Consider the following 23,716-nt stretch of genomic DNA (forward strand, 5'->3'; position numbering starts at 1 on the left):
CATAGGTTCTTTGGTGGGGTAGGTCATTTATAGATGCCATTCTCTAATCTTGCCCCTTTTTTCGTCCATAATTGAATTTCACTCTATGGGCTTTGTCGCTGCACATCTTTAAAAATGTTTCAGTGATTTAATCTGCTTCTTGTGTGTATAAAATTTGAAGTGTCTTTTGCGCTGCAGCTTTGTGGTTCTGTCTGCAAGCTTGTTACCTCTTGACACCTTATCAGTCTCGTGTGTGTGTGTACTGCACACGTGCACATAGCTACTTTTCGTGGCAATTGGACTGTTTTGACAACTAGCTTAGCAAGTAAATGGATGGGCTCCCCCGAATGGGGAGCGACTCAGCTAGCAAATGATTAGACATTTTCACTTTCTTGTAGTTTCTTTAGTTACTTTTCAATCGTTTTCTCATTGTTTATCACAAGAATCATAGAAATTTGAATACAAATCAAAATGTATGTTTTATTTTACTCAATTGTATGATTTAGAGAACCCATATGTAGTAAAGTGTTGTATTACTACATATGATTTCATCATCATTTAATTTGACTTTCTCTCCAAAACGCTTCTTAATTTCTCAGTTCACACATCTTCTACATGTGTTACTGGTTCTCCAGTTTTTTCTCTAGTTAATTATCAATCCAAAAGCGACGTTTTCTTTTTAGCATTCAACCTGCTCAAAATCACTCTTTCATCAAAGTCGCTCTACTAATTTTCTATAGTAGTCGCCAACGACTTCAACCATTCAACCTTTCATTCAGGCAATCATTCATCAATGCTCATCATATGCATCTCACACAGTCTCCAAAAAGGAGTCTTCTTATCACATTGGTCCCATTTCATCCACGCTCACCACACAACATTCATATGTCATTTTCAACTCAAGTTTCCTGGTAGAACAATCCACCAATTCAAAAAAAAACTTAACTAAAACAAACAACTGGCAAATTAATCTGAATTTTTTTCTTTGTTTTTAAATTTGAAGAAGTCAATCTCTCAGATTTAGCTTGCATTTAGAATTTTGTATAATCTTATAACACAACCAATCAATTATTCCTATTAAATGTAGCATTGCAAAATATTAAATTCACAATTTAGCGTCTTCCAATTCCCGAAAGCATGTTCTGTTGTTTTGTTTAAGTCAAGTCAAGTCAAGTTTATTTGTATAGCCCTAAATCACAAACAGTCTCAAAGGGCTTCACATAGCCAAAATTGACAATTATTCTCAAAGCATCCCCTGATCATAAGCTCCCAAAAGGGCAAGGAAAAACTCAAAAAACCCCTACCAGGGGAAAATGAGAAACCTTGAGAAGGGACCACAGATGGAAGGATCCCCCTTTCAGGATCACCAGGTTATAATGGATGCAGAGAGTACACAAGTAATACATAATATGAAAATCAATGAAAAAAAATGGATGTCGGAGGTGTCCTCGATTGTCCTGGCAGTGTCCTCAAGGGGGCCGAGCCGCAGCTCCCCCATCCCGAACTGGTCCCCGAGAATCCAGCCAGCCGCTGTTTACTTCGAATTTCTCATGTGGGCTCGACACTTAACATGCACTGGTGTGGATTAGTTTCTGCTCACAAACAGATTTCTCTCTTTTCCTCTCATTTTTATCTGTCAAAATTGTTTCTGTTCTGCGGTGTAAATTGAATAGACAACAGTCTAGCACATTTCTTTATACTAAAAGCTTAGCCAATCTTCATCAATTTAACACATACGCACACACATGCACAGCTCTCGCGTGCGGAAGGTAGGTCCCAGCACCAATGATTCGTCACAGGCTGGCCATTTCCTGTGGTCGATCATGAGCTGGTCCCTCCCATGCACACGAGGACAGCACATTCTAATTTTATTTATTTATCTTCTAGAAGCAAGTTGTATTTCTTTACCACTTGATTTGCATATTTTAACTTTAGTGTAACACAATTTGATCTCTAGTCATTTGTAATTTGCCACCTCAAAAATATTATTATTATTATTATTATTATTATTATTAAACTCCTCTTGCCCCTCGCTTGAGCCGCGGCTTGAGCTGCGGCCTTGCACCTGCTCACAGGGGCCTTATTGTGTCCTTGTCTGACAAACACTTGTGACCTCATCAGTTTTCATCTTTCTAGCTTTTGTCTCTTGAATTCGTTCTCATCTCTTTGTGAAGATTTCAACCTCACTCTAGCACTTCTACCACTTCTTCCACATTTCAAATTTCCTTGTACTCCATACATTTTCTTCCACTTCAGCATGTATTGCATACAATTAAGAAATCTTCTTGCCATGAACTTCTCATCTCAAAGAAGAGCAGAGCAAGAGATTTACCGTTCTTATTTCCCATCTTAATTTTAGTAGTTTAAGGTTTTACAATTTTTTTTTTTTTTAATTTTTTTTTTGTCTTTGAGGATCCTCAATACAGGTTTAAATTGACCTATCAACAGATTACTAGCCTGTTTTATTCCCGTGGATAAACGCTAGAACTGCTATTTAGTCAATTTATCCTACCAGTCACACACTCAATCACACAAACTCCAGCGCTTTTTTTTTTTAGGCCTCATAGCTCGGACAAACCAAAGCCGTATCTCATAGCTCGGACAAACCAAAGCCGTATCTCATAGCACGGACAAACCAAAGCCGTTTCTCATAGCTCGGACAACCCAAAGCCGTATCTCATAGCTCGGACAAACCAAAGCCGTATCTCATAGCTCGGACAAACCAAAGCCGTATCTCATAGCTCGGATAAACCAAAGCCGTATGTCATAGCTCAGATAAACCAAAGCCGTATCTCTCGTGCACCTCTACATTTTACGCGTTTCACAACAACACAATCACACAACTTCAGGCCTTTAACTTACTTGTCCCCTGATTCGTTGCACTGCCGGGTCCCGTCAATCCACCTCTGTCAGACGAAGGCAGACCTAAGATGCTGGCCCAGCGAAGAATTCTCTTCCCAGGACTTTCTCCTCCAGGTCCTCCTAATGGACGCTGGCTTGTCGACAATGCAGCACGTCCTTCTTCGTCAGACAGATAGCGGGTATGAGGGGTCCCGGATTTCGGCACCAAAATGTTAGAGATTTGCTCACTCCAACTTATTTTGCAAGAACCACACGGTAGACAAGCAAGTTCTTTTAGTTCTTTGGAGAGTTCACTCGCTCCAGGAATGAAGTCTGAAAACACTCCCAACTGCAAGGACATATTTATTAAGAGAAAGAGTGGGGGCTGGTGTAGACTGAATAGGAAAACATATCAGGGGGTGTTTTCCGACCTTGTGTAGGAAGAGACAAGGTAGGTTATTTATTACCGGTTGCATTCTGTTGGAGATTTGCTCAGTCCAACTTATTTTGCAAGAACCACACGGGAGACAAGTAAGTCCTTTTAGACACCTGCAGGTGGAGAGTCCATTCGTCGCTGTGCGTACAGCGATGTTCGAATAGAGCTCTCAACTCTCCTTCCTGCAAGAGGATATTTATTAAGAGAAACAGAGTGGGGGTTGAGAGTTGACAGGTTTGGTGAACCCCCGGCCTCTGGTAAGATCAGAGCACGGGGTGTTTTACGATGTTGTGGGAAACAGAACAACTTTGATTGCTTCCTCTGCAGCTGGTCAATCAAGCAGAGGAAGCAACCACTTCATTTTACTGCATTGTGAGAGCAAGACAAGATTGGTTAATCATTATAGTCTACATTCCAACATAATCCTACGATAAAGATAACCTGGAAAACCCTAACACATTCCAACATAATCATACGATAAGGATAATCTGAAAAACCCTAACACATTTCACAGTAATTTTATAGTTTTGGGAAATTTTTTGACTAGAGAAATTTTGTTTGTTGTCTGGCCTAATATTAACTGAGATAACTTAAATAAAAAATATTAGCTATCACCAGATTTTTTTACTCAATTCACAAAAAGTAGATGCTAGTGTTTTAACTCTTCAGTTGACACTGATGTTTTGTTGTCAGGACAGAAACGGTGCATGTAATGGGTCAACATCAGTACCAAGACCAGAATCAGTTTGTCAGACCGCCGTTTGCTGTTTACTTCCTCAGCAACACAACTGGTAAGCAAGCAACCCATGAATAATTTTTCTGGCTTTTATATTGTTTTATAACAACCGCTTTTGTCATCAGCTATCAAGAATTTTGTTCTGGTCGGGCTGCATGCAGACCCAAGCAACGCTATCCAGGAGATGGACCACCTGTACGATGTCTTCAAGCAAGTATTGAACAAATGGAATAACAAGGTAACATCCACGCTTATTTACATTGGCCACCTGGCTACTGCTTATTTCAGTGTTTTTCAACCTTTTTCGAGCCAAGGCACACTTTTTTTATTGAAAAAATCCCGCGGCACACCACCAGCTGAAAATGCGAAAAAAACCAACTAATATTTACAATATAAGTGTTATATTGTTAATATAAGCTTTTTTTAACATTGAAGAATGACGTTGAATCGGACATCTTGAATAGTAATCAAATAAAAACAGAAAAAGTATTTCACAATCGTTCATATTTATTCTCACTCAGTGTGAAACCTGGGCCTGTTTGGATAAACACAGAGCAGATATCCTGGCAGGAATCGATGAAAGACACACACGAAGCTCTTCCTCCACATCTCTAAGTCTTTCTCTGTTTTTAGTTTTTACAGCAGTCAGGCTTGAAAAGCTCACCTCACACAGATATGTTGTGGAAAATGGGAGCAATGTTAAAATAGCTTTGTGGGCCAGCATGGGGAACTCCTTGGCAGCTGCCAACCAGAAACGGTCCAAAGCTTAGCTTGAGACCACGATCTTGTTTAAGTTCAGTTAGTTCCTCCTGCTCTTGTAAAGTCATGTCCTTTCCAACAGCTGATGCTGAGCTGAATGGGTCCCTAACCCAGTCAAGGTACTCTGTGGTGGCTAAAGAGAAATAAAATGACATCTTCTGCTCAAGAATTTTCAAATGTTTAACTATTATCTCACACAGTGCAGCAGTATTAACATCTTGCCATTTCTTGGTGAGTGGGAACATTTCAAGATTGCCACTTTCCACATGTTGCTGCCAGAGTTGCACATTGGAACGGAATCCATTTATTTTATCTGTGCTTGTAAGCAGGTTTTCATTTCGGCCTTGCATTCGTGTGTTCAGTTCATTCAGATGATAAAAAATATCTGCCAGGTATGCCAGCCTTGCACACCACTCATCACTTGCAAGTAGCTTTGCGTAATCTGACCCCTCGTTTGTCAGAAACACTTTAAGTTCCTCTTGCAGCTCATACACACGGGCCAGCACCTTGCCGCGCGACAACCATCGGACCTCCGTATGAAACAGCAAGGCTTTATGCTCCGCCCCCATTTCCTCACATAAAGCCTTGCGGCGAGTTTTCACAGGTCGTGACTTTACAAAGTTTACCATGCACACAACATCATCCAACACAGGAACGAGGTCTGCCGGTAAAATCTTGGCTACGAGGGCTTCGCGATGTAAAAAACAGTACGTAATGATCACATCTTTTCACCACATACCAAGCACAATGGAGTAGGTGCCGTTGCATCTTCGGTAAAAGTAAATCCAAATGAAAGATAGTTTTCATTGTATTGCCTTGTCTTTGCTTTCTTTTTACCTCCACTCATACTAGGGCCCTCATCTGGGTCCGGATTTTGTCCAGGGTCCAGTACAGTGTCAGCATTTTTTCTCTTCAAAAACTTCTCCATCACTTTCACTATCGACTCGTCTCGCTATCCACAATGACAACGTCGCCGTCAATGCTACCTGCCGCTGCATCCATGCGTCACCAATTTTCTCGTCTGCAAGCACAAGGCAAATCGCTACCTGCTGCTGGCACCTCCTGATATGGAAGAGATATGATTACTCTGCCGGGCGCTACACCGCACAGGCACACAAATTGGAGAATTTCCCACGGCACCCTTGACAATATTTTGCGGCACATCAGTGTGCCGCGGCACCCCGGTTTAAAAACACTGGTTTATTTAACAAACTTACACTAGACCCTGGCAAAAATCATTTATTTATTTTTATTTTTATTTTGAAGAAAAAACAAGTCACGCTGTTTTTCAAATTAATTCTTGTTAGAGATTTGCTCACTCCAACTTATTTTGCAAGAACCACACGGGAAACAAGTAAGTCCTTTTAGACACCTGCAGGTGGAGAGTCCATTCGTCGCTGTGCGTACAGCGATGTTCGAGTAGAGCTCTGAACTCTCCTTCCTGCAAGAGGATATTTATTAAGAGAAACAGAGTGGGGGTATGAGTGGGCTGAATAGAAAGCCCTTGTCCTCTAGTCTAAACATCTCAGGGGATGTTTTACGACCTTGTGATAAGGAGGACAAGGTAAGGTATTTATTACCTGTTGCATTCCAACATAATCCTATGATAAAGATAACCTGGAAAACCCTAACAATTCTCATTCAAAATGACATTTTATGAAATAAAAAAATGCAAGAAAGAAAATTGTTGTAGAGCAAGCAGAGGGTAAAACCAGGAATTCTGAAGAAACACTGAATCCTCAGGAAAACAACTTCTGTTCACGGGCATTTTTGTTCCTTTTGCTTTTGTTTCTACTTTAGGATCCTTTTTGTATAAGGTATAAATAACCTGCCAGTTTATGCAAATCGTAATGTCAAATAGCAGCCATTTTCATTCATTTGTAATCACGCGTTCCTGTTTCAAAATTAGTAGTCAGAACACAGTTACTTTTTCAAATCTGTGGCGGCTGTGGCTCAGGCGGTAGAGCTGGTCCTTTAGTAACCGGAGGGTTGGCGGTTCGATCCCAGCTCTGTCACAGTCACAGCTTGTTGTGTCCTTGGGCAAGACACTTCACCCACCTTGCCTCCGGGTCGCCATTGTAAATGAGAAAGTGTTCTCAATTGGCTTACCAGGTAAAACATAAATAAATAAATAAATAAAAATTAAAAAAATCTTACCACGCAACTTTGCATCCCTCTAAAGATCTCGCATTCACTCATGCTGACTCACGCTCGGATCTTGTAGAACAACCAATTTGTTCTGCAATGTGCTGACATCAAATTAGGATCCAAATGAAGTTTTGGATTAAGTTTCTCAACATGGTGGATACTGGCAGACATCAGCCACCAGAGTGCAGCAGTGAGCAAACATGAGGCAAGTTATTAATCTACACACCTATTTCAGCCATGCTGCTCGTTAAACAGAATGATTTTTTTTCTGACAAAAAACTTCAAATGGTAAAACACATTCATTTAGTCACCAACATGCAAAGAACTCTTCACGAAAAGACAGAAAGCACAAATTGCAGACGAATTGGCCAGCCTAGGTTAATTAAAGGCGATACCATAGAAATGTGTTTTTAATCGGGTCTTGAATGATTTACTTAGGTAGCAGCTTTAATAACTGGGTAGGGCATTCCAAAGCTCTGGAGCCTGAATCGAATTTGCGCTTATCCCTTCTTTTTAGCCCTAGGAATCACTAAAAGTCCAGCGTTTTGCAAACGAAGGTTTTTGAACAGAACGTAAGGTACAATTAGGTTGATGAGATAGGAAGGCGCTAAGCCATGCAATATTTTATAGGTTAGTAAAAGAATCTTGAAGTCACATCTTAAGTGGACCGAAAGCCAATGCAAGTTGGCAACTATATTAATTTTTTTTTGGGTGTGTGTATGTTTTTTACGTGTGTGCATTTGTGTGTGTCTGTGTGTGTAGAACGTGATGTTCTTGGGAAATTTTCACGCTGGCTGCGCTCACATGACACGCCCTGATAAGAAGAACATCCGACTGTTCACCAACAGCAGCTTCTTCTGGCTCATCGGAGACAAAATAGACACCACCATCATGGACGAGACAAGCTGTGCATATGATCGGTAGACATGTGCGCATGCGCGTGCATGCGTGTCGAACTGATGTTTGACTGTGGCATTTAATCTTGTACCACAGGATCGTCGTATACGGGAAGTCCTTCCTGAAAGCCATAACTCCTTTCTCCGCCAATGTCTTCAACTTCGCTAAAGAGTTCAAACTGACCAAGACCACAGTAATGCAGGCTTCTGTTGTCACGCATCTTTGTCAATGTATTCATTGACAATATCAAAGCTTTCTTTCCATTTATTTGGCAAACAAGTATGAAATAAATAACGATAAATGATAAGACAGAATTATTGTGCATTTGATGACCATCATGTCAGTTAACTTTAATACCCATCATGTGTTTGATGATACTCCAATGCAATGTAGTTACTGTAATAAGTGCAGTTAAAATTATTTCATTGTGTAGTATTACCTATTTGCCATGTCCCATTTCTCTCATTGGTGGGGACAATACAAAAAAACAAAACAAAGAAAAATTACTTCACCTTGGTGGAGTTAATTCTTGCTTACTGATTCTGCTGTTTTTCTTTCCAGGCTCTGCAGGTGAGCAACCACTTTCCTGTGGAGGTGATGCTCAAGAACTCCGCCCAACTCCTTCAGGCCATGCCACGCTTGCTTCTGCTTACAGTCACCCTCCGCTGCTTCCTGGCATGTCTATGAATTTCCCATCTTTTCATCATATTGGCATCTTTATGGGAGTTTTTCTACCACATGAACAAGATTGCTAAGCATGCACTTTTCGCTCCATCCTCATCAGAATTGTCCTGGGCCCAATAAAGTCCTGATTGTATTTGACATAAACATCAATGTCTCTGGTGTGGGTGCTGTTTTGTCGCCAAGGGGAGAAAACCCTTTTCTTAGAACCATGCTGAAACCCTACTGTCCTCATGAACGGTGTCTTGGTCTACACACGATACAAAAAAATCACCAGACATAAATAAATTCTCAAAAACTAGTTTTCATGATTTTACTTTCTGCGTAGCGTGATGATTTTTAAACTTGTTTGCATTGTTTATCTTTTTACATTCTGTGACATAAAATATATATGAATATTATAAACATATTGTTTTCATTGCTAAAACAGTGGTCATAAAATTGTTAGCTAAATGCATGTTGAAATATTGCACTAGATTTGATAATTAGTCAATTATTTGGCAAACAAGTATGAAATAAATAATGATAAATGATAAGACAGATTTTTTACAGTCAAATTTTCTATTTTAGGATTTAAAGCAGTTGTGTCAAAAATACGGCCCGGCCTGCGGGCCGGAATCGGCCCGCAAGGAGGTTCAATCAGGCCCGCGTTCGATCAGGTCCACTGGACAATTTAAAAGTGAAAGAAATGCATGAAATACACGGAATTAATATTTTCAATAATATGCAATTCATGGATTATCCGCTATGGTGCACACTGTTTTGATCAGAGTAGATGACAACATTATTTTGATCAGAGAAGATAGACCCAACACAGCAGACGGTAACAATGAGCCGATTGCTGCTTGTTAGGATGTTGTTTCTACCCTGGTCTCTACCCCTCCCCTACACCCTCATTCGCCAAAATGTCATTATCCAAACGAAAAGTAGATACGGAGTGTAGAATTTTCAATGAAAAATGGACCGCGTCCTATTCATTTATTTATAGATAAGCACGGAAAACCTTTGTGCTTGGTGTGTTTGCAACAAGTTTCGGTATTGAAGGAATCTAATATTTGATGCCACTACAAGACACTTCACAGCGAAAAATATGACGGCTTGTAAGGACAACTGAGAAGAGATACGATCAACGAATTGCAGGCGGGTCTGAGGAAACAGCAGTCAACTTTTATCCAGAGCCGACAAGTCAGTGAAAGAGCAGTAAAAGCTGTTGTAATACAGTAATTTTACAATGCAGGTTGATGCCGGTCAAGATGTGAAATACTGCCACCTTGTGGTGATATGTATGCGCCGTGTTTCAGTTCAATAAATGCTTGTGAAATTAAACAGGTTATGATGGGCCCAGTCGGTCCCAGTCAGTTCTAGTAAATAGCTTAAAACAGTGGTTTTACACGGATTCTGCGTGGAGTACTCGGTGTTGTGGGATTCACAATGGAGGACAGACTGTTTGTCGACAAGCTAAGTGGACCAGACAACTGGGCTACGTGGAAATTACAGATTGAGCATCTGCTGAAAGCTAGGAGTCTATGGGGCATGGTAATGGAGACGGAAACATTAGCACAAGATGCTAACCCAGCTACTCGAGCCAAATTCGCGAGGAGGAAAGAAAAAGCGTTTTCAATGTTGGTGCTTAATGTAAGTACATCTCAGCTGTACCTAATTACAAGTTGCCAGTCACCTAAAGAAGCGTGGGATACACTGAAGGGACATTTTGAGAGAGACACTCTAGCAAATAAATTGTTTCTAAAGAAGAAGTACTTCAGGTGTGAAATGAAGGAAGGAGAAACAATAACCGAGCATTTGAAGCGCATGAAGGAATTAACAGATCAACTCAGTGCTATTGGTGCTGTAATTGAGGAGGAGGATCAGCTTGTGCCATTGCTAGGTAGTCTTCCACCCAGCTATTCAACAATTGTCACTGCCCTGCAGACAATGATGGACAGTTTGACACTTCAATTCGTGCAGCAGTCATTAAAAGCGAGTGCGGGCAAATGGCAGTACCAGTGTTGCGCCACAAGGTGCCGCCTCTGCAATGGAAACTCAAGTGCGTGGGGATCCACAGCCTGAGGGAATTGACAGATCCAAGTGGAAATGTTTTAAATGTGGGAAGGAGGGACATCTGAAACGAAATTGTCCAAAGTTAAAAAGTAAAAATCAAACCCACAAGGCTAAACAAATAGCATGCGAGGATAATGACAATTCTGAGAGTGCAACTGAAAGTGCATTTGTTGCCAGAGAAAATCAGAATGAAAAAGTGAAACAGGTCGAACGGCTGATCGACTCTGGAGAGTCAAAACACGTGACGTGTAAAATAAATACTGCAGGATTACCAGGAATTCACAAAGCCACAATCAGTGAAACTGGGCGATGGCAGAGTAGTCGATGCACAAGGACAATGTAAAAATGAAAATGACTTTCAAAGTGAGTGATGTCAAAGATGTCACGATGTGCTGTATGTTCCCAAGCTGTCAGGGAATCTTTTCTCAATGGGAGCTGCTGTGAAAAAAGGGAATACTGTGCAGTTCAAGAAGACCCGGTGCTACATTCTAAAGGGAAATGTGCTTTCGGCAGTTTGCAAACATATTTTATTAAGGCTGTGTTAGACTTATAATCATATCAATATAATTTCCAGTACTCGGAGTGCTCGTGTGGTTGGTGGGTGGCGAAGAATGTGCAGGCAAACTGCATAAACTTGTTTTCTTCGAAATGTTGTGGAACAGGATGTATCATCGGCCCAGACAGGAAGTACCTGACGAGAACACCTCAAGATCGGTGAGAAACGAGAATAACACCACGTCCTGGTGGTCGGGCTTCGCGGGGAAGACCCAACCGCCAGACAGCTGAGGCCGGACAGCTTCACTCAGCGATAACACCTAGACGGCAATCATCACACATTGTTTTGCATGTTTGAATATTCATATTGCGTTTCTTTAAAACTGGGCAACCCGGAAGAATGTGTTGTCTCTTGGTGGTCACAAGAAAGTGTGTTTTAGTGTGAGGGACCCGGGACTCAGGCGCCTGTATTAGCTTGCTTTGTCAGGAATAAACAATTGGTAAATTCGGTCTGATTGATCTACTGGTCTTCTCTTTGACAGAACGAACTCACAAAATTGTTAGGTGCGCCAGTGTGTGGTTTAGGATATAGCTGTCAGGCGCAGAGCAGGGAGAGGACTCGAATGCAGAGTTCAATGTCCAAAAAGGCTTTTATTGTCTCCACTGACAGTCGAACAAAAAAACGCCTCACTAGGAGGGAAAAAAGGGAAAACAAAGGCGCCTCGAACCGAGGGAGAAAAAGGGGAAATCAAAGCGCCTCAAACCGAGGGAAATACAAAAACAAGGTAGCGATGTAACCAAGTTAACATCGGTGATCAAAGTCGCTCAAACAAGGCTTCTACGTGGAAGGACACACTGACTGGAACGAGAGGAAAATCACAATAAAACAGGAAATGATCCGGACGACACATGACAGCATGACAATAGCAACTGGAGTCAGATCAATAACTAAAATCAGCAGCCTAACAATTCGCGGAAAAGATGGAAATCTTCGAGGAATGGGAACACAACGAGCCGATGGATTATACCAGCTGGATGTGGAGGGGAGTACGCGTGTCCCTCATACAGCAGGAAGTGCATCTCTTGCAGCCAGCCTATGGCATCAAAGACTGGGTCACACCACCATGCTGAAGGAGCTTAAACCTCTGGTGAGTGGAATGGACTTTTCTGCTGAAAAAGAGAACTCCTTCTGTGAAGCATGTGTGGAAGGCAAGCTGGCTAGGAAGCCATTCAAGTCAGTGGGAGAAAACAGCTCTCTGCAAAAACTGCAGCTGATTTATAGTGACGTCTGTGGTCCCATGCAGACTGAATCCATAGGTGGGTCAAAGTACTTCGTGACATTCATTGATGACTACTCAAGATGCTGCAAGGTATACTTCATGAGGCAGAAAAGTGAAGTGCTCAGCTAGTTCAAAGAGTTTGAGAGAACATTCTCCAATGAGTGTGGACAAAGAGTTACAAGACTGAGAATAGACAACGGTGGGGAATACACGTCGAAAGAATTCCAAGAATACCTGAAAGCTCAAGGCATCCACCATGAAATGTCTGTACCCCACACACCACAGCAAAACGATGTAGCTGAAAGAAAAAATCTGACTTTAGTTAAAGCAGCAAGGAGTATGCTGTCTCATGCAAAGCTGCCAAACATGGATTGGGCAGATATGTGCAGAACAGGTTGCCCACATCACTTCTAAAGCAACAGACCCCATACCAGAGATGGAGTGGCAAAAAGCTGAACATCAGTCACGTGAGAGTTTTTGGCTGTGTGGCATATGCACATGTTCCAGAAGTAGAGAGGCGAAAGCTGGACAAGAAAGCGGTGAAGCTTAGCTTCGTGGGATATGCCAACAATGCCAAGGGCATGTTGTACGATTCAGCTCAATTCGTACATTGCTGTCCTTTGCTGTTCAGAATAACATGCATGTACACCAGATGGATGCTGTTACTGCATTTCTAAATGGACATCTAGAGGAGGAAATCTACATGGAGCAAACAGGGTACGTCAAACCAGGCCAAGAGCACTTGGTGTGCAAGCTGAAAAAGTCAATCTACGGTTAAGCAGTCACCTCGCTGCTGGAGTAAGACTTTCACAGAGTTCATGAAAGATCTTGGTTTCAATCAGACCACATCAGACCCCTGTGTGTTCGTGATAGCTCGACAGGGAGTAGCGATATTAGCTGTTTATGTCGATGATCTGATTCTGATCACAGAGTCACTGCAGAGCATGTGTGAGTTGAAAGTTGCTCTGAAAAAGAGATACAAGATGAAAGACATGGGTGAGTTGTCTTACATACTGGGCATCTCACTGATTCACGACAAGACAAACAACTGTGTGTATCCTCATCAAAAGCATTACATTGAAGCCATTCTTCAGAAATATGGGATGGATAAAGCCAATCCGGTCACAACCCCAGCTGATGCAAATGTGAAGTTGCAGAAAAATGATGGTGTCAGGAAGCCAGTGAATCCAGGTACCTACCAGTCAATTGTAGGAAGCCTGTTGTACGCAGCAATGGCCACCAGGCCAGACATCGCACAAGCAGTGAGTGCTGTGTCAAAGTTCAACGCAGAACCAAACACTGCACACATGACTGCTGTGAAGAGGATTCTTCGCTACCTGAAAGGTACCACAAACCTCGTTCTCAAATACCAGAGGTCAGAGCCTGTCGGCTTCTCAGACGCTGACTGGGCAGGAGATCAGGATGATCGTCGTTCTACAACCGGGAATGTCTTCCTACTGAGTGGAGGAGCAGTAAGTGGCTCAGCAAGAAACACAACACAGTCGCACTGTCAACAGCTGAAGCAGAATACGTCGCTCTCAGCCAGGCAGCACAAGAATGTACCTGCCTTACACGACTACTCAGTGATCTCGGAATGGACGTTACATCAACAGTGATTCTGGAAGACAACCAAGGAGCTATTGCCATAGCTAAGAATCCAGTTGACCATTCAAGAACAAAGCACATAGACATTCTGTACCACTACATTCGTGAATGTGTGCAGAATGGACAAATTCAACTGCAATACTGTTCTACAGATAATATGAAGGCAGATATCTTGACCAAGCCTTTAGCAAAGCAGAAGTTTGAGTATCTTATGAGAGAGATTGGACTTTGTGCTGTGCAACTCTGTTAAGTATAAGTCATAGGCCAATGTTTAGAGCCTACGTTAAGACTACTGGTAAATAAGGTAAAAAGAAAAAAGTGGAATTAAAATGGCTCGCTAGTATTCTAGTATTACTTTTAAAGTTTGTTAAAAGGAGGACTTATAGTCTAAGTTTAATACATCTAAGTGATTTAAGTTAAAGAAAGTAAGACTTAAGTTTACTGTAAAATTAAGTGGGAGTGTTGTAATAGAGTAATTTTACAATGCAGGTTAATGCCGGTCAAGATGTGAAATACTGCCCCTCCGTGTTTCAGTTCAATAAATGCTCGTGAAATTAAAACAAAAGCCAGCTACCTGATTGCCAGCGAAATAGTAGCATTAGCATCAAAGCCGTATTCCGATGATGAAGGCGGCTGAACTTGTATGTCCCGAGAAGCGACAAGCTTTTGCGAATTACATTAGCCTGACGAGGAATACTATAGTAGAGAGGATTTCGGACCTATCACCATATTTAGACAGGCGATTGAAACAGAGAGTCAAGTAATTTATTGCATTTCCTGTTGCAATTGACGAGAACACCGACATCACAGACGTGGCACAACTGGCCTTCATTATTTGTGGAGTTGATGAGACATTGACTGTTACTGAAGAGTTTCTTGAGTTGGTGCCAATGATGGACACCACAACAACCGAAGACATGCAGATTTGAAGGGCAAATTTGCCTCCGTAGGTCTGGACAAATTTTATCAGTATCGACTACCAAGGTACCCCAAATTAACCGCCCCGGCTGCTAAAGGTTTGTGCATGTTTGGGACAACCTACCATTGTGAACAAATTTTCTCAGTAATGAATATCAATAAAACAAAAATGCGTTCAAGGCTCACAAACAAGCACTTAAATGACATTCTGAAAGTGACAGCTAGTCAGGATATGGCACCTGGTATTGATACAGACCAAAAGATGCCAAGTATCAGGAACAAAAACAAGTCCAGACTAGTCTAATGCCTTTAAAATGCTGCCTTAGATACTGTTTGCGTTGAAAAAATACAGCTCTGTGAAGATTAATCCTTAATGTGGTGATTAAAAAAGTGTGCAGTTTAATGTTAGTCAGCAACTTCACTACAAAAAAGTACGGTGGATTTCTACTGTTCATGCAACTCCATGAATGTTCAATATGTATTGTATGTGTATGTGTGTTTCATGTATGAAGTTTCCACATTTACAGGACATGTGAATACTTTCTTCTTTGCACACTTAACACTCTTCTTAGTTTGTAAGGTGTAGGCAGGGAGTAAAGTTTGATTTTATATGCACGTGTAAATGGTTTAAAAATTCCATCCATCCATTCATCTTCTTCCGCTTATCCAGGGTCGGGTCGCGGGGCCAGCAGCTTCAGGAGGGATTCCCAGACTTTCCTCTCCCCAGCCACTTCATCCAGCTCATCCCGGGGCATCCCAAGGCGTTCCCAGGCCAGCTGAGAACCATAGTCTCTCCAGCTCGTCCTGGGTCGTCCCCGGGGTCTCCTCCCGGTGGGACATGCCCGGAACGCCTCCCCAGGGAGACGTCCAGGAGGCATCCTGATGGGATGCCCGAGCCACCTTATCTGGCTCCTCTCAACATGGAGGAACAGCGGCTCTACTCTGAGTCTCTCCTGGCTGACCGAGCTTCTCACCTTATCTCTAAGGGAGAGCCCGGACATCCTGCGGAGAAAACTCATTTCGGCCGCTTGTATCCAGGATCTCGTTCTTTCGGTCACGACCCATAACTTGTGACCATAGGAGCGTAAATCGACCGGTAAATTGAGAGCTTTGCGTTTTGGCTCAGCTCTCTCTTTACCATGACGGACCGGTACAGAGTCCGCATTACTGCCGACGCTGCATCGATCCGCCTGTCGATCTCGCGCTCCATCCTCCCCTCACTCGTGAACAAGACCCCAAGATACTTAAACTCCTCCACTTGGGGCAGGATCTCATCCCCGATCCGGAGAGGGCATTCCACCCTTTTCCGATCAAGAACCATGGACTCGGATTTGGAGGTGCTGACCCTCATCCCGACCGCTTCACACTCGGCTGCGAACCGCTCCAGTGAGAGCTGGAGATCACGGCCTGAAGAAGCCAACAGCACCACGTCATCTGCAAAAAGCAGAGACGCGATGCTGAGGTCCCCAAACCGGACCCCCTCAACACGTTGGCTGCGCCTAGAAATTCTGTCCATAAAAATTATGAACAGAATCGGTGACAGCCTTGGCGGAGTCCAACTCTCACTGGGAACGAATCCGACTTACTGCCGGAAATGCGGACCAAACTCTGGCATTGGTGATACAGGGACCGAACCCCCCTTATCAGGTGGCTCGGCACCCCGTACTCCCGAAGCACCCTCCACAGAACCTCCCGAGGGACACGGTTGAACGCCTTCTCCAAGTTCACAAAACACAGGCGGTTGGGCGAACTCCCATGCACCCTCGAGGATCCTGCTGAGGGTGTAGAGCTGGTCCACTGTTCCACGGCCAGGACGAAAGCCACACTGCTCCTCCTGAATCCAAGGCCTAATAGGACTCCTTCTTCAGCTTGACGGCATCCCTTACCGCCGGTGTCCAACAGCGGGTTCGGGAATTGCCGCCACGACAGGCACCAACGACCTTATGGCCACAGCTCCAGTCGGCCGCCTCAACAATGGAGGCGCGGAACATTCCAGTCCACTCGGACTCGATGTTCCCCGCCTCCCCCGAGACGTGGGAAAAGCTCTGCCGGAGGTGGGAGTTGAAGCTCTTCCTGACAGGGGATTCTGCCAGACATTCCCAGCAGACCCTCACAGAGCGTTTGGGTCTGCCAGGTCGAACCAGCATCTTCCCCCGCCATCGGAGCCAACCCACCACCAGGTGGTGATCAGTTGACAGCTCCGCCCCTCTCTTCATCCAAGTGTCCAAAACATGCGGCCGCAAATCCGATGACACAACTACAAAGTCGATCATCGAACTGCGGCCTAGGGTGTCCTGGTGCCAAGTGCACACATGGCCACTCTTATGTTTGAACATGGTGTTCATTATTGACAATCCGTGTCGAGCACAGAAGTCCATCAATAAAACACCGCTCGGGTTCAGATCGGGTGGGAGGGCATTTCTCCCAATCACACCCTTCCAGGTCTCACTGTCATTGCCCACGTGAGCATTGAAATCGCCCAGAAGGAGCACATATAAATACCATCAATGTCTATTTAGACACTAAAGGTTGACAGAACACATTTTGTTTTGAAGGGCTGCCTGTGTTTTAACAAGAAGAGACTGATGTGCTAATGGATGAAGATGACTTGTTCTTGTGCTTATGAACAGTAAAGAGGAGTGCTTGTGCAACTGAGGGGGATGGTTCTTGTTTTTTATTCAAAAACAATATTCTTTGCCAAATTACAATAGACTGACATGTCCCCCCCCATAGCTGCATATGGTTCCGTAACGTGGACTCGAACCCAGGACACGGGCGTTGTTAACTCCGCATCCTAACCACCGGACCATCAGTGATACTTCGGAAAAGAATGCAATACATAAATGCAAACTTCGATGAAATAGGGCACCATACAAAACACACCTTATTTGGGGAAATTAGCTGAAAATGTTCCCACACTGGGAAATGTTTCCTTTTTCTCGCAGGCTCCATGAAGACGGTTTGTTTGCAAAGAATCTCGTACTGTAGCACAGAAACTCGAATTGTGCGGGCTAGACAGGGGACGCGTTGCTGCTTTTATGTGTCAGCCAATCACGGCACCCGTCAAACAGACGAAGCCTCATCTGTGTGTCAGCCAATCACAGCACCCGTCGAGCAGACGACGCCTCGTCTGTCATCGATGACGTCACCGCTCCATATGATACATGCCTTGACACGCGCTCCACTAAACACTTCCTGGATTACTCGATACGCGCCCCAAAGCATAAGATCCCCACATCCCAACACTAAAAAATACCCTCGAGAAGACAGAAAAACATCACAAATTTACACGATAAATCAGGTGTGTTCCGACCTCCGCATTGGGGGGTCTCGATCGAACCCAGGTTAAGAACCACTGCTCTATACAAACGATACCACTAACGGTAGTTTGTCTATCCAAACTATCTATCAAATAATTATGACACTGCTGCCGGCATCCGTTGACGATGTAACGCTCCTTCTACCGCCTCTCACAACAATTATGTCGACTGTGAGAGCGAAGCGTTCAAAGGTTTGGGTTAGCCAACTTTATAAAACTTGAAAAATCTGCTCAATGCACCATTGGCCAGAAAATAGTTGCTACCAAGGGGGGAAACACGAGCAACCTTATGAAACACTTCCAATGTGGTCGCGGGATAATGCTAAAAGACCGCACCTTGTTTGACTGTTGACGTGGAGCTTCTAATGCTAACACGAACTCCACATCTTCAAATCCTTCCAGCTCTTTTCATCATTCTTTGGCAACGACAAGTAATGGCTTGCTATGTTTGTCGTTAACTCTGCTAATATATCTGGTTGTTAATGTTATGTTGTATTGTGGTGGACCTCAGTACCAGGCCTCTCACCCAGCAGGCCTACAGTTAGGGATCGGGTGATATGTTTGTCCTTTGTGATGTCATGGTCTCTTTGTATCTTTGATGAATTGTCTCTAGCCACAGTGGTTGGCAGACCCTCCCTCTCAAGAAGAGAGTTCCACAACAGTGAGATTTCTTCTCATCGTTAACCTCTGGCACCTGGTGGCAATGGCTGTTGAAATTTGTTACTCCTGTGTTTGTTGTACTGGTATTGTTTTGCTTATACAACCTGTGTTATCCTATGTTTAAAGTCTGCTGTAACCTCTGCCTTACCACGGGTACAAATACAAACCGGATTCGGTTGAAGTTGGGAAATTGTGTAAAATGTAAATAAAAACAAAATATAATGATTTGAAAATCCTTCGCAACCCATATTCAATTGAATACACTACAAAGACAACATATTTAATATTCAAACTGATCAACTTAATTGTTTTTTGCCAAATAATAATTAACTTAGAATTTCATGGCTGCAACACGTCCAGTAGAAGTTGGGAAAGGTGGCAAAAAATACTGAGAAAGCTGAGAAAAGCTCATCAAACACCTATTTGGAAGATCCCACATGTGATCAAGCTAATTGGGAACAGGTGGGTCCCATGATTGGGTATAAAAGGAGCCTCCCCAAACATGCTCAGTCATTCACAAGCAAGGATGGGGCGAGGTTCACCACTTTGTCCACAACTGCATGAGAAAATAGCAACATATGCTGCCATCCAAGCGACGTCTTTTTCATGGACGCCGCTGCTTATTTCAGCAAGATAATGCCAAGCCACATTCTGCACATGTTACAACAGCGTGGCTTCGAAGTAAGAGTCCAGGTTCTCCCCTGGCCCACTTGCAGTCCAGACCTTTCTCCCATTGAAAATGTGTGGCGCATTATGAAGCGTAAAATACGACAGGGAAGACCCCGGACTGTTGAACAACTGAAGCGGTTCATCTAGCAAGAATGGGAAAGAATTAGCTTTGCTGTTTGATTTGTTTGGCATAGTTCCTGTGTGTGATTTTGATGTGGAATAATGAAGGCCAAGTGGGTTTAGCAACCATAACATGTAACCCAAGGACTGGAGGAAGCCTTAGGGTGTATTCAAACCTGACTGTTTGGTCCACTTTAAAAGGAGCAGGGTTCAATTCTACCGCTGGTCCGGACCTTTTATGCAAGTGTGAATACACACAAATGAATCCTGGTGCGGATTAAAGAACTGGACCACTTTGGTCTCGGTTCGCCTCCAAACAAACTCTGGTGTGGTTCGCTTCAGGTCTGATTAAAAACAGCGTAGATCTGAACCAGCAGCACAAATATGCAGAGCAGGAATGCAGCGCGTAGGACTTGCATGTTTTCTTCCATCCGGGTCTGTGCTCTGTGTGCCGCCCTGGTCATTGCTGTCCAATGGGAAATCGTCACAAGCGTGGATGTGTTTACAAAATATACTTCACTTGCAAAATGTAGTCTGAATAGGAACCGCAGCAAATGAAAACAATTAAGTCCGTTTGTGACCCAGACCATGCAAGTGAACTAAAGGACTTTTCTGGTCTGAATACACCGTTAGTGAAAGGTCAGTTGTCAGGCATACAAATAAGTATAATTCACTGGTGTTGGGTTGAAACTTTTCTTATTCACATTTGCTTAATATAATATTTTCTTCACAAATGTATAAGATTAGTCAATCCCCACGTGTATGTTATTTTCACAAATTTTTGGCCAATCTAAAGTACTGAAATGGGCTTGCTATCTTTGACGATTCAATGGTAATGGGTCACCAACATGCCTTCCACAGCTAGTGTCAACATTGTCACCTAACCTCTATTGATTATAAGCCAACAAACAAAGAACGTGAGTTGGAAGGATGTGTCAGCCTAGCCGCATTAGGTGTGAGGCTTCCACTCCTTCAGACAGTAGTAACAGATAGCAGAGGGCTGGGGCAGAGTTGAGAGACCACCTCCATTCGAGTCCCATGGGTGAGTAGTTCTTCCACTGTTGTCCAATCATCAAGGAACTTGCTGTTCCTCAATCGGTTCTGCTTCCTGTGGCTCAACTCCAGAACCATCTGGGATGACAACGAGCTCTGGCCTCCACCTACCGCCGCCACTTCATTGCGTCGCTCTCTGTGTTGACGTGACAGTACTAGGTGACGTCTCCTTTCAGCTCGATTGTAATACCGGCCAGCCCAGGACCCGTCCACCCGTAGGTGACCCCCCAGTTGGTCCAATTCTCCACACACCTCCTCGTCGGTGGTGACCTCACTGCGTTCCTTTGCCAGCCTATAAGCTCTGGCCCTGAGCAGCTGATTCCTGACAGACTTTTGATTGGACTGGCGACAGTGGGGGTAAGGCGGAGAGCAGGTGTTCCAGTGTGCTCCCAGAGTGTTGTAATATGGACCAGCAGAAGCTTTTTGGATTCTGGTTTGATTTCCCAGAGTTTGAAATGCACGCCAGTCTGTTGGACCGCCACAAGAAACCAAACCATGACTCCTTGAGTACTCTTCCCTACAGCCCCCTGCACTTTGGCCGGATCTGGTTGTGTTTGGGTGACTGATCAGGCTGGTTCTATCCATGCTGAAGCGAGAATGATAATTGGCCCGGCTGCTCAGGAACAGCGTGTTGTTGGTTGGATGCGGTTGGCTGCTATGGACCTGCTCTGTTACCAGGTTTGATTCAATATTCATAGAGTGACTTGTACTGCAGCGCCGCTGGGCCTCACTCAAATCCATTACACTCTGACTGCGTCCTGGTACCTCGATTCTATGGCCCCCTCTTGCTTGGCGCTGCTCCAGCCACAGCGCTCTCCGCTGGCAGGGCTCTGTTTGGCAACCTGGAGGCAGATAAAATCCATTAGCCTGGTGCGCGAAAGGTGGCACTCTGCTATGCAGTGATGGGATGCAAGATCAAAGCCCTATCATAGCAGTAAGGCTTGGTTTAGTTTGGGTGCTAATTTTTTACAAAACTATCTGACCCTCCTGTCTGTTTGGGGTTTGTCAAAGAAAAAAACAGTGGGCCATGATTATAGCGCGATGGATTTGAGTCAGTAAATTGGAGCTGATTTCGCCTACATATTCCCTTGTGGAACTACACTTGACTGATTGTGGTTATTACAGATCTTATACTGTGATGTAGTGCCCGGTGGAAATGGGTTTCAGACCAGTTTGTGAATCCTTTCTGGATCTGCTGACATGTTAAATTGACTTGTTTGAGGATTCATCTGCATTTTTTGTGTGATGTGAAACCCATTGGAAGTCTTCTATTTTGTTGGGCTCTGGAGGAAATTCATGAATAGATTGACAGAGCTGTATACCTTTTGGTCCCACAGACCACAATGACATGTCTCATGTTTGTAATGCACTGATCACCACGCTGTGTATGTGTGTGTCTGCTCTTTTATTTTTTTTTTCTTTATTTGGCAGTGCGGCTGCTTGTGGAGCCGCTGCATGTGAAATTGAAATTATGGTTTCGCTGATTGGCTCACCAACGAGGACTAGACTGGGCCCATGTGGGTCAGGGACAGAAACTCAGGGACGAACGAACAATACACACCTCTGACTACTACTTACTTTCACTTTGAACAAAACATCAACGAGGCTTTAAACCGCTAGGATTGTGCCTTTGGCTAAAGATGCCAGTTTACTGTTAAGGTAAGCTGTTTTAAGACAAACTTTTACGAAAACTCTAATGTCATTTGCCTATGTTGTCACATGCCTGTGGCACCTGCCACTCGACCATGGCCCCTAATTTAAAAATCACCCACACCGGTCACTGGCTCGTTAGTCTCCCTACTTAAACCCTGCTATCCAGTCACTCCCTTGTTTGTCTGTTCCGTGATGTCATTTGTTAGCTCACTGTGCTCTGTCCGTCTGACTCCCGTTGCCGACCTTGGCCGTTCTCTGACCTGTCTCGCCCTGCTTGCCGCCCGTCCTGACCACCTGCCCCTTACTGACCACGTCTTGCATGCCGCCCGTCCTGACCACCTGCCCGTTACTGACCACATTTTGCTCGCCGCCTGTCCTGACCACCCGCTCGTCCCCGCCCACGCCCTGCTGCGCGCTTGCTCTGCTGCTTTTTCCACCAGGTGGTGTCCATCCCTCAGCCAGCCAGCTCCGGCGAAGGACGTGCTCGAACGCTACACCGCCCGTCACATCTGCCAGCCACCACCCAGCAAAGCTAGCGCACCTGCCCGATCACCGCTCCAGCGCTCCACCATCCCCTTTCCCTTCCCCTTTAACAATAAACTCTGTTCCACTCTGCATTTGGTTGTACTGCCTGATACGAGTCAGATACAGATGTACTTGTACTGCGGTGGATGACTAACCGCTCCCCTCCCTCTGAACGTAACTGTTTACTAACTGAGCACACTTAAATCACGTTCTGAGTTACTGAATATGCTGTTCAATTATTCAGAGTGCACAAAAAACAGAGTGCCGGTGCGTGGTGTAGGTGCTCCAAACGGGCACAGTGCATCAGAACACCTTTCAAGTATGAATGGGTGTGTGAATGGGTGAATGTGAGACTTTCAAGACTGAGCACCTGATAAAAGCAAGTGCACTAAGTGCACTCCATTTGCCGTTCACCATTCCTACGCTGTACAGTAATGAACGTATAAATACATGGCGGTAGGTAGGTAGGTAGGTAGGTAGGTAGGTAGGTAGGTAGGTAGGTAGGTAGGTAGGTAGGTAGGTAGGTAGGTAGGTTGTCACGTCTCGTCCCCAACTGCTCCACTATGTGTCTGTTGTCTTGGTTTCTGTCTGTGTGCTCACCCCTCCCCTCCTGTGTGCCCATGATCAGTGTGATTGTTCCCACCTGCCTCTCGTTACCTGTCGTGTATAAAAGTCCTGTCTGCCCCTCACTCCCGGTCGGATCATTGGTTGCTGTCGTGTCGTCTTCATGTCCTTTTGGTTCCTGTCGGTGTCAAGAATGTTTTCGTTGGGAAGTCATTTTGTTTTGCTAAGTCATGTCAGTTTACCGAGTCTGTATTTTGAGTTCCGCCAATAAACCCTGGTCCAAGCTGCACTTGGTCGTCCTGCTCCATGCCCCATCCGAC

The 23,716-nt window shown here is 44.1% G+C and overlaps 1 protein-coding gene and 1 long non-coding RNA gene across 7 annotated transcripts in view; both read left to right on the plus strand.

Moving 5' to 3' along the window:
- Positions 1-8,624, plus strand: part of LOC125988688 (deoxyribonuclease-1-like 1) — a 91,670-nt gene extending 83,046 nt beyond the window's left edge. For 4 of the 6 annotated variants that reach the window (XM_068649873.1, XM_068649875.1, XM_068649874.1 and 1 more), the window contains 5 exons: positions 3,950-4,047; positions 4,118-4,230; positions 7,662-7,819; positions 7,893-8,026; positions 8,358-8,624. In XM_068649873.1, the coding sequence (XP_068505974.1) occupies positions 3,950-4,047; positions 4,118-4,230; positions 7,662-7,819; positions 7,893-8,026; positions 8,358-8,551 (697 nt within the window). In that variant the 3' untranslated portion in view covers positions 8,552-8,624. The remainder of the gene's footprint in view (positions 1-3,949; positions 4,048-4,117; positions 4,231-7,661; positions 7,820-7,892; positions 8,027-8,357) is intronic. The other 2 variants (XM_049754299.1, XM_049754300.1) reach the window with 1 other exon arrangement.
- Positions 1-23,685, plus strand: part of LOC137840061 (uncharacterized) — a 205,980-nt gene extending 182,295 nt beyond the window's left edge. Inside the window, exon 2 of the long non-coding RNA XR_011086460.1 lies at positions 20,652-23,685. This is a non-coding gene — a long non-coding RNA (uncharacterized lncRNA). The remainder of the gene's footprint in view (positions 1-20,651) is intronic.
- The last annotated feature ends 31 nt before the right edge of the window (positions 23,686-23,716 follow it).

This window comes from Syngnathus scovelli, chromosome 2 (assembly GCF_024217435.2).
Source record: "Syngnathus scovelli strain Florida chromosome 2, RoL_Ssco_1.2, whole genome shotgun sequence".
Lineage (NCBI taxonomy): Eukaryota > Metazoa > Chordata > Actinopteri > Syngnathiformes > Syngnathidae > Syngnathus > Syngnathus scovelli.